The 16805-nt window shown below is 37.7% G+C and overlaps 2 protein-coding genes across 3 annotated transcripts in view; both read left to right on the top strand.

Moving 5' to 3' along the window:
• Nucleotides 1–16805, top strand: part of smad9 (SMAD family member 9) — a 937424-nt gene that overhangs the window by 739924 nt on the left and 180695 nt on the right. The window lies entirely within an intron of this gene.
• LOC119420545 (short transient receptor potential channel 4) overlaps nt 15469–16805 on the top strand; it is a 34143-nt gene continuing 32806 nt past the window's right edge. Inside the window, exon 1 of the mRNA XM_037687954.1 lies at nt 15469–15627. Within this exon, the coding sequence (XP_037543882.1) occupies nt 15469–15627 (159 nt within the window). The remainder of the gene's footprint in view (nt 15628–16805) is intronic.

Here is a 16805-nt window from a genome sequence, read left to right as displayed (position 1 = left end):
TACGGCGACCTGTTAAATTTATAAATGGTTGAAATAGCACAAATGATGTATAATTTCTGTTTTTTCACCCATAAGTATGTATTTATGTTTGCATGTATGTATGTAAATCCCATTGAGCGAGCATGCTCATTGGGATTTACCTGTCTAAATAAAGGTTGTAAATAGGTAAAACCTCCATCTGCTCACAACAGAATCATGTTCAGGCTGCTGTTTAATACACCGTATTGTATATCAACATATTATTAAGTGTATATTTTACAAAGTAGATCCTTGTATACTGTTTTCCTTTTTTTATATATTTTATATTATGGCAACTTTGGGGTATAACTGGGACCTTGGGTACACAATTTTGTTCCACCTCATGTACCACATGTGATGCGAATGACAATAAAGAACCTTGAACCTTGATAAGCAGCTCTGTCCAAAACAACATACAGAAGAAACCATGAACAAAAATCATTAGGCTGAATACTGACTTTGCATTCACACACTAAAATAATTCCTTGGCCATTTGAGTAACACGCTCCATGCAGTCTGTAGCACGTTGTCACATTAACTGCAACAGAAAAGCTCACGTCTGATCGGAGGAATCCACCTTCTGCAGACAACTCTTAAACAGAAACAGGAATGCAGCCTCCTGTGTCTAAACCTTTCTGTTGCAGAAGTCAAACTGTGTTTCCCCTTGAGGAGAAATTTAATCAAGCAGTGCACAAAACATTTCCTTCATTGAGGACAACGTGTGTGTTGCTGTGTGGCTTCTCTGAAAATGTGAATAAATCAGTGTTAAGTGAGGTAAGCAGAATCCTTTAGTGTTTCTGTGTCCCACTCCGCGGCACATTTAGATGTTGTTTAAATGTCTGTTCCAATCAGCCTCCTTTCAAATGCCCTTTTATGGTGGAAAAATTAGCTTTGGGCCTATTTATAGAAGGGACAGAATTGTTCTGTTTTCTGACCTGTCAGACACAGATGTTCAGCGATGTTAGCGAGTTTACTGGAATGGGCTCTGCATTCAGCCAAAGATTCTTAAGCTTTTGTTTGGAAACTTGATTTCATAACCTAAAAATGTCAGCAGTCTTATTGATATTATTTGACAGATGATGCAACACAAAATAATTGCATAATTATGGCAAGATTGATTATTTATACTTCCTATCATTATATATTGCAGGGCTATCCAACTGACGGCCCGGGGGCCAAATCAGGCCCACAGGTGAACTCAGTTCGGCCCACCAGTGGGTTCATTTTTAAATAAAACTAGATTTTAAACCATAAAACAAACGTAATGACAATAACCGCTGGATGTCCAGCCCCTGAGCTGTTAGCTTCCAGTAACTGTGGCCCCCTGAGCAATTTAATTTAATGGCCCTGATTACTTTGCATATTGTCTGTACATTTCTAAATTTGTTTGAATCAAACAATATAGTGAGAAATTTCACTGAATTAGATAGATTTATTCTGTGGCCCTGTATACCAGTCTTTAATATTTTTGTTCATAAAATAAAAAAAGATCTGTGACATTACCGTATTTTTCGGACTATAAGGCGCATCGGATTATAGGGCGCATTAAGTGAAACTAAAACATTTTGACAGATTTTTGAGCGCTGTGTACCACATAAAATCGGTTTGAGGTCATTAAGCACAAGCAGAATTATTACATAAGACGCACCCAATTATAAGGCTCACTGTTGATTTTTGAGAAAATTTAAAGGATTTTAAGTGTGCCTTATTGTTCGTAAAATACTGTAAATGATTTTGGCACAAAAAATGGATGGGGAACCTAGTCAACCTAGTTTACATGTATATAAATATTCTGTGATCATCTCAAGAATTAGTGGACTCGATAACTCAGTGAGGTTTTTAAAAGCTACTATTTAATCTTTCAATTAAATTAAATTTTTAGGTGAAAGTAAAATAGTCAAGTAGCTTTAATTTATTTTTAATCTTCCTCACTGTTTCTTGTGGGGATTTGGGAACCCCCCCTTTACTTTAGAATTTGCACAAAGTATCTTGTGCATGCAAAAAACAAAAAAATGCAGTTCCTGTTTGTAGTTTTTTACACTGCCTTACAATCTAGCTGTTTTTTTTTTTTGCTACTTTTTCCTTTTGACTGTCCTTTTGGTTGCCATTTTATTTTAACTTGGTAATCGCAAAAGAGGAGTACAAATGTATCTATTTTTTTGTTATTCTATTGTTATCCACTGTTGTCATCTCTCTGTTAAAAATTCAGGTCTCTCTTGTAAATGAGTCCCCGAGGCTCAATGGGATTAACCTGGATAAATAAAAGTTGAATGCAGACCCTAATTTTGCTCAGTTTGGCTTTAAAGAATTAACCTTCAGATATAACAGCTTCAAAAAGATGAAGACCTCTTCTACAGAAAACATAAGGCGAGATTCAGAACAGATTTTTAGTTTGACTGCTGGAATGCACAGTTAAAGTCATAAAAAAAGAGGATAACAATATGATCATTCCCAATACACTTTCATCAAATGCAACTTGAATCAAGTTTGTGAGAGACAAATAAGGAGATGAAAACAAACTGCACATTCCTGTGTATCTTACCTCTGTTCAATCCACTCATAAATTCTCCCGGCATCTTCGACAGAAACGAATCATAACAAATCAAAACCCCTCTGTATCCAAAATGTTTCCTCGTGTGCCTTTTCAACATGACTGCAGTACGAGATGAAGGCTCTGCCAACATGTAGACTCACACGGATGACAGCAGGAATGGATTTTTACCAGGAGAACGTATAAACATGTCGGAGGACATTCAACAGCCTCACACACCATTAGGAAGAATTTACAGCAACAGGTCTTTTGGTTGGACTCCACAAAGCAGGAGATTTATTTTGTTCAGGATGTTTTAAATACATGAGCTGATTAACCAACACTAACTTCAATGTAAGCAGCTCTGATAAATAAGTCAGAAGGAATGGGAGTCAAGACTCCTCCGCTCCGACTGCAATTCATCTGATTCGTCTGAGTGGCGAAGGCAAGACCTAATTACAGTTTCGTTTTCTTTCAGCTGCTTCCGTCTTCAGGGGTCGCCACATCGAGAACTTGCACAAAGACTTGGCAATTGATTTTACATCAGATAGCCTTCCTGATGCAACCACAGTTCACTGAGCTAGATCTCTGTGTGGAGCAGAAGGCTGCCAACCTGGAGGAGGGGGGCTGCCCTGGGAGTAGATTGCTCAAAGGTCCAGGGTGGAGGCACATGTGGGTGCCTCTCCTTCCCCACTTCTCATTTATGTTGTCTGTCAAACCTTCCCATCACAGGCTAACCTTCTCTAACTCCGCCTTTATTAGAAAAATATTAGAACATACAAATTGTGACAAATGGCTTATTTTAAAATGCAAATAGCCTAATAAATAAACAAAAAGCCCTACAAGTTTTTTTTTTGTTCCACTCCACTGTTATCATTGGCAGATTGATGTATTTCTTTGTGTGTGTGTGTGTGTCTCTGTGTGTGTGTGCGTGTTCATTTGTCTTGACCAGCAGAAAATACTTCAAGGTGTTCAGATGAAATGATAACTGTGCTTTTTATTATCCTATGCCTACAGGCAAAGGTAGGCAATAATATTAAAAACTTTCAGAAAATAGTCTTTTGGTTTATGTCTAAAATGATGACATTTTGGATATGACCACCTCAGTTAAGTGACATTATGTCTAAAAATTGGCAACGACTTTACTGATGGAGGTCTAATTTTGTGGTTGTAGCTAAAACTGATCTAAAACTTACATGTTTACATTAACTGATTGTAAAAGAGCTTTGATTAAAAGTTTGCCTGTTGAAATCAACTGTTTGTTTGCTAAACACAAAACAGACCAAAACATGGAAGATCATCAAATGCTGTGCATCTACAGCTGAATAACTTCTGGAATCATCACCACAGCCTGTGGACCGTAGCCAACACAAAAATGACTATACCTCAGAGACTTGTACAGACACTGAGCTAAACCTTGGTGTGATGGCTGAGAGACATGCACAACACGCACTGCAAGCTTTAACAGATCAGATCAGCAAAATATGCAACAAGATTTCCCGCATCCTTAAAAAAAAATAAAAAAAAAAAAAAAGATAAAAATATCCCTTTTTTTTTTTTTTGACCAAAGGCGCGTTTTCCCATAAATGTCGGCATCTTTTGTTTAAATCAACCAAAACTAATATTCATATGTCCAAGCTGATTGTGAAGCAAGGACCGTAAGTTCTAATTGTGGAAAAGTGGGTTTCTGTCGGAGTTGCTGTCTCCCCCCTTGCAGTGGCACGGTGCTCAATGCGTCTCCAAGTGCGCACGAGCCGTCTGCAGCAGCAGCAGCCGCAGCAGCAGCGGGGCACCTCAGACCGCCTGCCAGGAGCCTGGACCTCACGGATCAGCTCTGGAGTCCCCCTCCTCCCCTCCAACAGGTGGATTAAGTCACAAACCTCGGTGAAAAATAAACCCTGATGAAACCTGGAGGCGTTGCAGAACCAGGTGGAATTTACCGCGGAAACTTGCTGGATCCTTGCAGGATTTTCTTCTGGCTTTTTTTTTTTTTTCTTTCTTTCTGTTTTTTTCTTTCTTTCTTTTTCTTTTCGCAGCGAGATGCATGCGGTGTTTTTTTGACCAAATGAAAATCTGAATGTTCCGGATCAGGATGTAGGAGTTAACAGGCAAGTCTCCATACAATCTAAAAATTAAAAATAAAGAGTGCAGAATGCAGACCAGAGCAGAGAAACTAGGGAAAAGGACAAACTGGAGGTTTGATGGCGCACGCAGATGAGCAAGAAAGATTCTCTTACAGATGCGTTCTGCTGCCGAACATCTGGGAAGACAAAAAAACCAAACAGTTGAGGTTTGTGTGCTACAAGAAGAAACGTGTCACGCTGCAAGTTCCAATGCTCAACGACCTAAAGGTTTGTTTTCTTCCTTTCTAAAGTATATATATAAAAAAAAAAAAAAATCAGTAATTACTGGCAAACTCTATTCAAAATTTCAACCTATAGCGACTGCAAGAATAAGGTTCTCTCATTTACAATGGAGTTTTCCTCATGCACAAACGTATTAAAAACAAAGTCAGTCATCAGAAACTGCATGCATGTGTTGTTATCCATGAGCTGTCGAGGTTATTTAGTGGAAACTGGCCAGTTAATTTCAGTTTCACCCACATTGGAGAGGCTTCTCTAAATAAGCTGCACAATCTAATCAGTGGCCACTCTGAGCAAAACATCTTACAGAATACGGTATTTATTTGCACAATATTATGGTATATTTTTGCACTCTGTATATTGTACATGTACATGATCATTAGGAAAAGTGCTCATGCTCTGAGTGTGTTTGTTAATATTTACACACAAGTTTAAGAGAATCGTCTTTTTCCTGCATGTGAGTGTTTTCTTGGCTGTTCGTCTGTGGGGGAAGTGCCTGAAAGAGTAAAACTGTTGATACACACTGCAGTGGTTCCCAAACTTGAAGTTTCCAGCCTCTAAAATAATGTTTTCAGAGGCTTGTGCCCCTGAATAAAACATATGTTTACAACCTTTACTAATATCATTTTTATAAACAAGGAAACAGAGAATACATTTTTTAAAATAGTCAAGTTAACTTGATTTATAGCACATTTAAAACAGAAGCTGTTACCAAACAAAAACAACAGTGAGAGTAAAATTAATGGGAAAAAAACACACACTAATGATAATACTGAAAAATTAATAAAAAGCATTAAAAACATGGGAACACTGAACAAAATATACTGCATCAACTCACACTGTGCAATGCCAGAGAAAACACGTTTTTAGCAGAGATTTGAACTCAGGAAGGGAGGTGGCCTGCCTAATGCCGGGGGCAGGTTGTTCCAGAGTTTGGGGTCCATGCCTGAAAATGCCCGATCACCTCTGAGCTTCAGTCTTGTTTCTGGAACAGCTAAAAGCAGCTGATCAGCTGATCTCAGGGCCCGAGATGGAACATCCAGAGACATAAAGGAGTGAGAGGTCATTTAGGCACTTACAGGTCAACAGAGGATGATAATTTGTGAAAGGGGAGTGGTGGCACAGAGGTTGGAGAAGGCAAGCCTGTGATTGGAAGGTTGCTGGTTCAACTCCCCAGATTGACGACATCGAAATTGCCAAGTCTTCGAGCAAGTTGTGACTCCTGATAAAGTGATCAAGCAAAAGAAGACGTATTTGTTACTGTATTTGCAGTCTTAACAGTGAAAGTATTCCATTAGCTATCTCTTTACATTTAATTTCTAGAGATCTCTGGGGAGCCTCACTTGATGTTTCGTGAACCACAGTGGGATCTCGACCTCAACTTTGGGAACCACAGATATACAGTAACTTAATGAACACAATGTGTGACATCATCTTTATCTCAACTCAGCCTTCAGTTTAACACTGGTCTCTAAAGTTGAGACCCAATGAGTGCCTTTTGTTTTTAAACATTTTAATTAAAAAAATGCATGGATTTATAATTAAAGTGGGATTTATTTCAAATTAATTAGAAAGTCAAACTGTGTTTATTTATATTTTATTTTTTGCTTTGGCTAAAATGACTGAAATCACATATGTGGTGTGATTTTTAGATAAGTTAATATTTGTTCCATGCCAGATCGGTTTCCTTCATAGAACAAATGTATGAGCACCTCGTGTGTATTTCATATACATTGTTTCTCAAAGGCTACAACAAGATCAAACCACTGCCTAAGATCTTGATTAGGATCTGGCAACTTTCACCAACAACGTTCTCAGGCCTTACACTTTAAAATTAATTGTTTATTTAATTTTATTATCATCGGTGGAAGTTAAAAAGCAGCATCAGGATATTCTGCAATGACAAATAAGATCTTGGCTTAAAGGAAAAACTGACAAGTGACATAATTTACAAAAAAAATGTTGCTTAGAAACACAAGCTAGATTGTCCCCTTGTGACATGTAGGAAAAATATTGTTGCATGGCAACAAGTTAAGGTCACAAGATCAAAAAAATGTTGCCATTAGTTAATGTGTGTAAAAAAAAAAAAAAATATATATACATATATATATATATATATATATATATATATTGATAAAGCCTACTCTGTTTTCTGATGCCATCACTTGATGCAATTTTCTTTGGAAATCTTCATTGCATAAATTGGATGTGGATGGCAGCCTTTAAATGTTTCTTTTGTAATCAAAGTGTGGAACACTGTTTTTGTATTTTAGTCACTATTTTCTACCAAATTTAACCAAGTGGGTTTCTAAAGCTATATCAGTTCAATTCAGTTTATTTATACAGTCTAGCACCAAGTCACAACAGAAGTCATCTCATGGCACTGAACAGAAACATTCATATGCATTAAAAGTAAGTTAGTAAAATTTTTAATCTAAGGAGCAGACTGCTTTGAATTTAACTTTATCACAGAATTCTCATATTGAGCAAACACCCTCATGAGGAAAAAACCTTTAGCAGAACCACGCTAAGGACAAGTGGTCATCTCCTTTGACCGGCTGGGTTTGAGAGGAACAGGAAGGAGGAACAGATACACAATGGCAGGTCAAAAATCACATGTTAAGATAGAAATAATATCAAATGAAAACTATTCACTTTTAACAATTTATTTAAGGAAATGTCAATTTGTCCTCCTGTAGTATAAGCCCATAGCAGCCTAACAAACCAAACCCAACCATAGGATATATCAAAATGGAAAGTTTTAAGCCCAGTCTTGATACTGGACAATGTGTCAGCCTCACGGACAGAAACTGAAAGTTGGTTCCACAAGAGAGGAGCCTGAAAACTGAAAGATCTTCCTCTCATTCTGCTTTTGGAAACTCTAGGAACCACAAGTAAGCCTGCAGTCTGAGAGCGAAGTGAGCTGTTAGGAAAATATGGAACAATAAGATCTCTATTATAAGATGGAGCTAGGTGTTTGAGAGCTTTATCGGTTATCAGGTTTTATCAGGGGTCATTAAACACATCCAGGAAAGTGTGTTGTCCAAACGCAGCTCAGGCGTCATTATTCTGTCACGTGATATTTGGTTCTTACTAAAAGAATTTGTTCATTTTGCAGAATCATGAGACTCGTTTTTGAAAACTATTTGGAAATGTGAGAAAATATATATATTTTTTAATTGTAGGTGATGACTGGATCAAGCAACTGTTCTTCACAACAACAGAGCAAACCTGTGATGAATCAAAATGGCACAATTACCAGTCGTTCAGTGAACAGGAGTCAAAGTTCACTGCTGACGCATCTAAAACCCAGCACTAATTACAAGTAATTATGAGACACAATTAGGTGGGAACTTTTTAATACAAAACATAATTCAGTGCACTGAAAATGGATGGTCTTTTGTCTGTGATTTTGTTGTTGTGGTTGTTGACCTTTATATTGTTTATTAGTTAGCACTAGTGACTGATGTTGGATCATTTGTTGTTGAGGTCTAACACATTCACGCTTGCTGCTGCAGCTGTACAGAAGCACTCCAACTCCTGTGTATTGTAACAAATCAAGTACTGTATATATGTTTATGTGTATTTTTTTTCTTCATATGTTCATATGTTCAATGTTCAAAACTAAATCTCTACAATCAATTAGTTTTTTTTGCCATAAAAAACATCAGACTATTGTTTCTTGCATAACATTGAGCACCAGTCTTAGTGAGCAAAAGTAACAAAATAGTAATGATCTCTTTTTCTTGTTCTGTGTCTTTCACTCTTTAATGAGAGCTGGACCTTTTAAATGTGTTTGTTTCAAAGAGCCGTTCAATTTTGAATGGCAGGGACGTCACAATCTTCGGCCTACATAGTGACGTAGTGGCGTACGACGTAAAGACCGTACCGCGTGACTTATTACACAATCCCCTTTCCTATCTGAAGAACGTTTCCCTTAAACGACTGCTGCACACCTCTCGTCTACCTGTTCTTCTTTGTCTTCATGAAAAAGCAAAGAGGAGTGTTTGTGTCTAAATAAGTTATCTGCAACTCAGTTCTCATCAGTCATTATAAAGATCCATTCAAAGAAATTGGATCATTTGCAACTGACACTTCTCTAAAAAATGTAATCAACTAGATCTAGATAAACAGGTCTTGGAAATAAAATACAGCTTTTGGGGGTAAAGAAAGTATGAATGATTTCCAACCTGAATGCTGGTCATTATTTCATTTCATTTATGACACATAGAACTTGTTTTTAATGAAAAAATGTCTTTGATAGCGGAATTAAAATTGAATTGAACTATGTAATTTGGTCATAAAGTGGCAATGTTTTCTAGTGAAAGAGCTGAATAGTTTCACAGAAGAAATAGCAAGAAAAAAACAATATTAAAATCAGAAACACATTACATAAAGAGGAAATTATTTACATACACACATGCATGCATGTATACATACATACATATTGTCTGCTTTCCGATGAGCAAAAGGTAACCACTGGAATTAGCGATAAGCACCTTTGCTTGCAGCCTCTCCTCGAAGGGGTCCGGGAGTTTACTTCAGCGCCATGGTATTACCAGCAGCTGTCTAAAATAACCTCATTAAGGCTGCGGCGAGGTGATTCATCCAGAATATTAACGACCTTAAATCCGTGAGTCACACCCTGATCTCACTCTGTACCTCGATCCTTCAAGCAGCCGGAATGGATCTTCTGGTCCAGAGAAACTCGCGTTGTGGCCGCTCACCTCTCACTTTAGCGTTGCAATTGTTAACCGTTCTGGTAATCTTTAGGGCCCTGGAAACGGGCTCAAGGATGTTGTTTATCAGCTAGGAAACCTTTACAAAAACCTCCTATTATTGGTGTTGATAAATGAACCAAGCTTTACCATGTATTTAATTGATAAGAATGAAATAATAGTCCAAATTTATACGTTTTGCTTTGCTTTTAATCAATAATTTGCGCAGGGGTACAGCAACAGGCACAATTTTATAATGATTTAATTTTCATGAATACATAGGATACACTTCCTTTCCTAACAAGGTGGTGACTACTATCTGTGAAACTCTAAACCTCAAGAGCCCTTGAAGGTTTTTACAGATACTTCTTTCACTGAGACCTTTCACAACTCAAGCCAGAAGATATTTTCTCTCAACTCCCTCATGAACCAGAAACACCTTCGAGCAAATCTTACCAGTAACCAATTTAGTACTCCCAAATTTATTCTGTATGCTGTTCTTCCAATTTGATGAAACAATTTAATTAGAGCAGAGTAAGATTGAGGTCGTCCGCTTACCATGATTTTGAGGTGACCCTTAGTGAGTCACCATAGGGTAAGGGCAGATTTCCAGTTCTCTAGGGGAGAGACACCGGCCGAATCCTCAAAGACGAATACAACTAATCCAAATTAGAGAATCAGAGGTTTTGGACGGGCCTTAGGTCAAGCACAGGAGCGGAATACTCATCCAGTTTCAGGGTTGATGAAAGAAGCTTATCCAATCCCATGTCAGTGAAGAAAAGAATTAACTCCCATCATCGTCTCCAAACTTGGTTTAATCCAACTCCTTTTAGGCTCCCTCTGATTCGAAGAGTTTGCTCATCGCCTGTAGTCCTCTCTGCTCAGCTCCTCCAGTTCAACTCCAACTTTGCATTGACCAAGCTTTGTTCTGGTCAGTCTGTATTTAAAGACTCATTCATCCCTCCTCCTCTTAAGGAGGGGTTATGGAAAATTACATCATCTTTTTTCCAGTAACTTCTGTGCTGTTTTGCACCTCAACCGGTTTAGACCAGATTTCTGGGACTTTCCAAAACTTGTTTTGCTCAAAGATGAGTCATCATGAGAGGAGTCGTGTTTAAACCTTGTGACTTCCTGTTTTCCTCTATGGCTCGAGGCATGCCCAGACTTGTTTCTGTGTTACATGAGGCCTCTTTACTTTTACCATCTCACACAAACATACAAAGGATTATACAATGTCTTAAAGATTAATACTTCTATCAGTTGATTATGTGTTGATTATTTAGTAAAACAGTTTGGTTACACATTATTAAAACAGTAAAACTTTGGTTACACATTATCATTCTTAGCTGTTGCTGAGGAGAACTTTTGATCAGGCTTCATACTACAGACACCTGGTTTATTGACAATATATACATACAGTATATACTGGTAATTTAGATTAAAATAAAAGCTAAATAAATAAAACTTAGAGTTCAAACTTCTTATGAAACTTTCAGCAAGAAAGCCAATAAGCGCAAAATTCTTGAACAGTTAGTTTAAATGTGCCATTTTAGGACCAAGGTTTTAGTTTGTTGCATAAATTTAAATTATTTATAGAATGAACTGCTGTTTTTCCTTTGGTTCCTATAAACTAATTGGAGTGCTCATTAATGTAAAAGTAATGAACCGTCGTGGGACTTTAAAGACTCCTAGAACTCCTTTATGGATTTTTTTTTTTTATGACCCAGCTTCTCAGGATTTTGTGTTAGTTCTCTTGTTTTCTAAGTGTCAGCGATTTACTTCATTTATGACTGAAGCAAAGCACAGACACTGAACTATGGTTTAAATATGAAGTTTTTGTCTAGCCGTATACTCTACCTGATGATGCAACCACTGACCACCGAACTACCACAGCCCACGTGTGGAGCAGAGGGGCTGTCATCCAAGGTGCCCTGGGAGCAGAGGCTAAAGGGCCCAGAGTGTGGCAAATGAGAGTGGAGGCAAGTGTGGGTGCTTCACCTCTCTCGCCAATTTTCTTTTTCTTTTTTTTTTTTTTGCAATGATCAGGGAATTTCAACTGGAACCCTCTCACAGGCGATGTAATTGGTACAAATAAAATCAATATGTTCTTCAGTAAATAATTTCTGAAGATCATATGAAAATATCTTGGGGGTTAACAGAAAAATTATTTTGGTCTCTGACTGAGTTTGCGATAGGATTTATGTGACTGCATATAAAAACATTCCCTTTCATTAAAAAAAAAAAAAAGTGTTTTGTTCATGTTGGGCATGAACCATGTATCACCAGAAATGCAACTTTTCAGACAATGAAAAACAAACACTTTGGCCAAAAGAGTTTCCCTCCATCCATTAATGTTACGTCTCTTTTCCAGGTGCATACAGTGGCTATTGTGCAAGAGTCTGGGTAAACCCTGGACAGGTTGCAAGTCCATCACAGATACATTGAGACAAATGAGACAAAAACTATTCAGTCTTTGCACCACCTAGGGACAATTTAGATGAACCTTATAGCGTAAACATGCATGCTTTTGGTCTGTGGGAGGAAACGAAGCATGCACTGGGAGAACATGCAAACTCCACACAGAAAGGCCGGGAAGTGAATCTGCAACCTTCTTGTTGTAAGGGCAACATCTCTAACCACCGTTCCACCATGTCGCTGTATGCCGCCATCATTTATTTATGCAAATTCAGTTACATTTTCAAATGATGATAAATGGTGAAAAGCTTCTTGCATTTCAGTGACAATGTAGATTTGAAGTTTGGAGAGTCTTCCTCTTCTCACATGTATTTAATAATCAAAATAATTGCAAATGTCGTCATTCTGGGAATTTAGACCTTTTATTAGAAATTTTTGTGTTGATTAAAGAATGTGTCTCACAGAATTATCGGTATATGATTGGTATGAACATGCTAAACTTTACCTTTGGTGATGCATGGATTTTATTGGTGATGTTTTAAGGTTGAAGCATCTTCAGCATTTTTTTTTCTGCATAAATTTGACTTTAAGCATTAGGTTTGTTTTAGGTTTTATTATCCTAAAAGTTGAAACAAAACTATTAATATAAACAAAATACAAGAACAAACAATGAAACAAAGATAAGCCTCTTATCTTTGTAAATATTTGAATAAATCATGGGCGTCGCAACAATTATGTGAAGGGGACGTGTCCCCCTAACAATTAAAAAAAAAATTGTTTGGACCCCCCCCCCCCCCCACACACACACACACACACACACACACACATTTATCATGAAATATAAATTCACCCAGCGCTGTTTCTATTGCTACATGAACAAATCCATTCCACTTGATTAATAGGAGAACACTCAAACCACTAAAAGTCCACTTCAGGTTTTCCTGGTTACCTACAGCAACTCACCACACCACATGCAGTGTCTCTCCCAGGTCACTTGACAGAATGGGGGGAGGATGGGGAGACACGTCTGCGTTGCATGCTAGCTTAGCTCCACATTAGTGCGAGACGTTGTTGACCGGGGTGGGGGGTTAGGATGCGTAAGAGAAGCTGAGCACTAAGTCTGTAGCATCTTAGCTAGCACGTTTGTATTAGATCTATGTTAGTGCTGGCATTTATCTACTGGGGGGCATGGTGGGGTGCCATGTTCTCTAAAGTAATTATTGAATCAAGTGTTTATTTATGTAGGTAAATGTACAGTAGATGTTTAACAACCCATTAAAATACACCAGAATGCATGAAATGGCATCTACTTTATGCAAAATGTTCTGGGGGAGGACCCCCAGACCCCCACCACCAGTGTGTCCCACCCACATTACAAGTGCTTCTGATGCCACTGGCATAAACAGTGACTATCTGGTTTGACCTTCTTGCAGAGCAATGACTGCTACTGTATCATTTGATCTGCCCTGCACACCAGCTGTACTTGCGTTTTTTCAGTAAAAATGAGCCCAGGCTATGATGCTTCATTTGAACAGATTCACAGATCAGCAGATCTAATATGACCTCTCTTTGTTTTCAGTTAAAAATGTTTTTCAGTGAACTTCTGAATAATTAATCTTGATATTCAAAAATCCTCAGCAATGTTTATGGAGTATGTGCTCATCCTGCAGCCTCAGCCTGCACACACACTCTTTATTGTCCTCTTTATAAGCTTTAGCCAAGGCGAAAGAGCACTTTAGTCGTTTTCCAATTTTTTTTTATAGCTTCTTTTGTGACAGACTGTTTCACACGTTACAATGACTTACATATTTCAGCTACCAAAAAACAAACAAAAAAAAAAAAAACCCAGTTCTTAACAGTGTTGTGTTTTGTTCATGATCCATTTTAGAAACATAATGTAAAAATAGCCTTTATTTAGATTTATTTGGAAGTTGTGTATCACTTTACAATAAGGCTCCCCTTATAGATGCTAATGGTTTCTGTATACATTATTAATTCCTCTATACACACTTTATAAATCATTAATAACTGCTTATTATGCATTAATTAAGGATGAAAAAGAGACTAAACTGACCAGTTTCTTGCCAAATAGTGATCCAAATCTGTTCTCCCATATATTTCATCTAGAGTTGTTATAATAAACATTTCAGACTAAGTTACTACATTGTAAACACAATAAGCATTTGTAAACCTAATTTTTTTAGGATATAATATTGTACTTTATCACTGCATTATAAGTCTCTACAGCTAATATTATAGCCTAAAAAAATAGGTTTACAAATGTTGATTGTGGGCAGCACGGTGGCGCAACTGGTAGAGCTGCTGCCTCTCAGCGAGCAGGTCCCTGGTTCAAACCCCGGTCCAGGGGCCTTTCTGGGTGGAGTTTGCATGTTCTCTCCGTGCATGCGTGGGTTTTCTCCGGGTGCTCTGGTTTCCTCCCACAGACCAAAAACATGCATGTTAGACTGATTGGTAACTAAATTGTCCCTAGGTGTGAGTGAGAGAGTGAATGGTTGTTTGTCTCGTGTGTCTCTATGTGGCCCTGTGATGGACTTGCGACCCGTCAAGGGTCTACCCCGCCCCTCGCACAGTGATTGCTGGACATGGGCACCAGCGACCCCCGTGACCCAAAAATGGAATAAGCGGGTAAAGATAATGGATGGATGTTGATTGTGTTTACAAGGTATTAACTTAGTCTGAAATGTTTAATATAACAACTCTAGATTAAATATATAGGTGAACAGATTTGGCTTACTATTTGGCAAGAAACTGGTCAGTTTTGTCTCTCTACTGATGCATAATAAACAGTTATTAACAATGTATAAAGTGTTTATAGAGGTATTAATAAATTATATATTAACTATTTATTAGCAACTATAAGGCGAGCCTTATTGTAAAGTGGTACCTGAAGTTATTTATAATAAAACTGGAGGTCAGATTAATATCAAAATAATAAAAAATACTAAACTTTATTTTCAGCATCAAAGAACAGAATTAGTCATTGCATGCGTTAGTTGCATTAGTCATTGGTCAGTCGTGCTTACAGTACATTAGTTACTGAGAGGCAGGTAATAATGGAAGAATTTGCAGTTATAAAAAAATTGCCACGTCATGTGTTTTTTTTTTTTTTTGTCTTTCCCCCCCTAAGTTTAGAAAATTGCTGAAGCAAACACATTTTTGCAGAAATATAGAAAACAGAACAAAAAGCTTAATTCTGTCTCATTTCCATCATTCTCCAGAACCTCTTTATATTTGTTGTTAACTTGTCTTTTATTTTACATTTTTCCGTGCTTGCTTATTGTCAGCCTCAGCAGCTTTCCTCATTTTCTCACACCTTTTGTCTTTTTTGCTGCTTGTGTGAACTCCAGCCTGGCAACAGCTGCAGTAGAGTTTGCAGGGAGCTGGTGAGCTGAAGCCAGGTGAGATGTCACAGCTGTACTACAGGCGGACTGACAGCTCATCATACCGGGACCGCATCCCGTTGAGAATTGTGCGGGCTGAGTCGGAGCTATCGCCTTTGGAGAAAACCTACCTGGGAGCTGTGGAGAGGGGGGACTATGCTAGTGTCAAACAAGCTCTGGAGGTGTGTTTGTTTGTCTGTGTGTTTGTTGATTGACAGATGGGTAAATGAAAGAAGTCACTTGAGAATTTGACTTATGAAGAACCAGATGGATTTGAATTTGGTCTCATAAAAGTGGAAAATTACAGATGATAACTCTAACCATTAAACAGCTGCTCAGTCAGGAAACCTCTGTGTGGCAGATGTTAGTTTTTTCAGAATATCTTTTATATTGTCTCACTAGTTGCAGAAAAAATTATCATTGTTTTGCAGTAAAGACACAATTCGAAGAGCAACATAAAAGGTCAATTTTAATCTTTGTTTAATCAAAAAATTTCCAGCTGCTTCTAAGAGCTGTCTTCATATTTTTCATGGGTCACTGAAAAAATCTTGGTCCAGTTGGACATTGGTTTTTTTTGTTTTTTTTTTTACATTATATTTCTTTGTGTGCTACAGAATAATATATTACATGATTTTATTGGCTATGTCAGATTCAAAAGCTGTGAACATTTTGTTTGGTAGCAATATATAATAAAGCCAGGTGCTTACCTAGTACTTAAATGGCATATATATGTATATTGGGTGTGTACTTACCTGGCATATATATGTATATTGGGTGTGTACTTACCTGGAACATAACAGGTGCTTATTTTTACTTATTGGCATGTATGGGGCAGCTGTGGCTGAGTGGTTAGAGCAGTCGTCCTCCAATTCAAGGGTTGGAGGTTCGATTCCACCAGCAGTCACATGCTAAAGTGTCCCTGGGCACAACACTGAACCCCTCATTGCCTCCGATGTGTGTCCCATCGGTGTATGGATGTGATAAAGCACAGATTATTCTTTGTGCACAAATACTAGAGTGCTTTATGAACCAGTAAATGAGGGCACAGATTGTAGTGTAAAGCACTTTGAGTATATTGATAAGATAGAAAGGAGCTATATAAGTACAGTTACCATTTATATGCAGGTATAATAATTGTATATTTTATTATTTAGTTGTTGCTTATTTTTGATTATTGTTTATGATGTCTGCTATTAATCCCTTGGCCAGGCCACCCTTGTAAAATAAAATCTTATTTCAGTTGGTTTTCTGTATCATGTACTTACCAGGTCCTTACCTAGTACACATCAGAAACACACCAGGTACTTGTGAGGTACACATCAGAAACACACCAGGTACTTACCTGGTACACATCAGAAAC

The sequence above is a fragment of the Nematolebias whitei genome, chromosome 14 (genome assembly GCF_014905685.2).
Source record: "Nematolebias whitei isolate Nwh7 chromosome 14, NemWhi1, whole genome shotgun sequence".
In the NCBI taxonomy this organism is placed as follows: Eukaryota; Metazoa; Chordata; class Actinopteri; order Cyprinodontiformes; family Rivulidae; genus Nematolebias; species Nematolebias whitei.
Note: the sequence above shows the minus strand (reverse complement) of the source record. Positions and strands in the feature narration are given on the sequence as shown.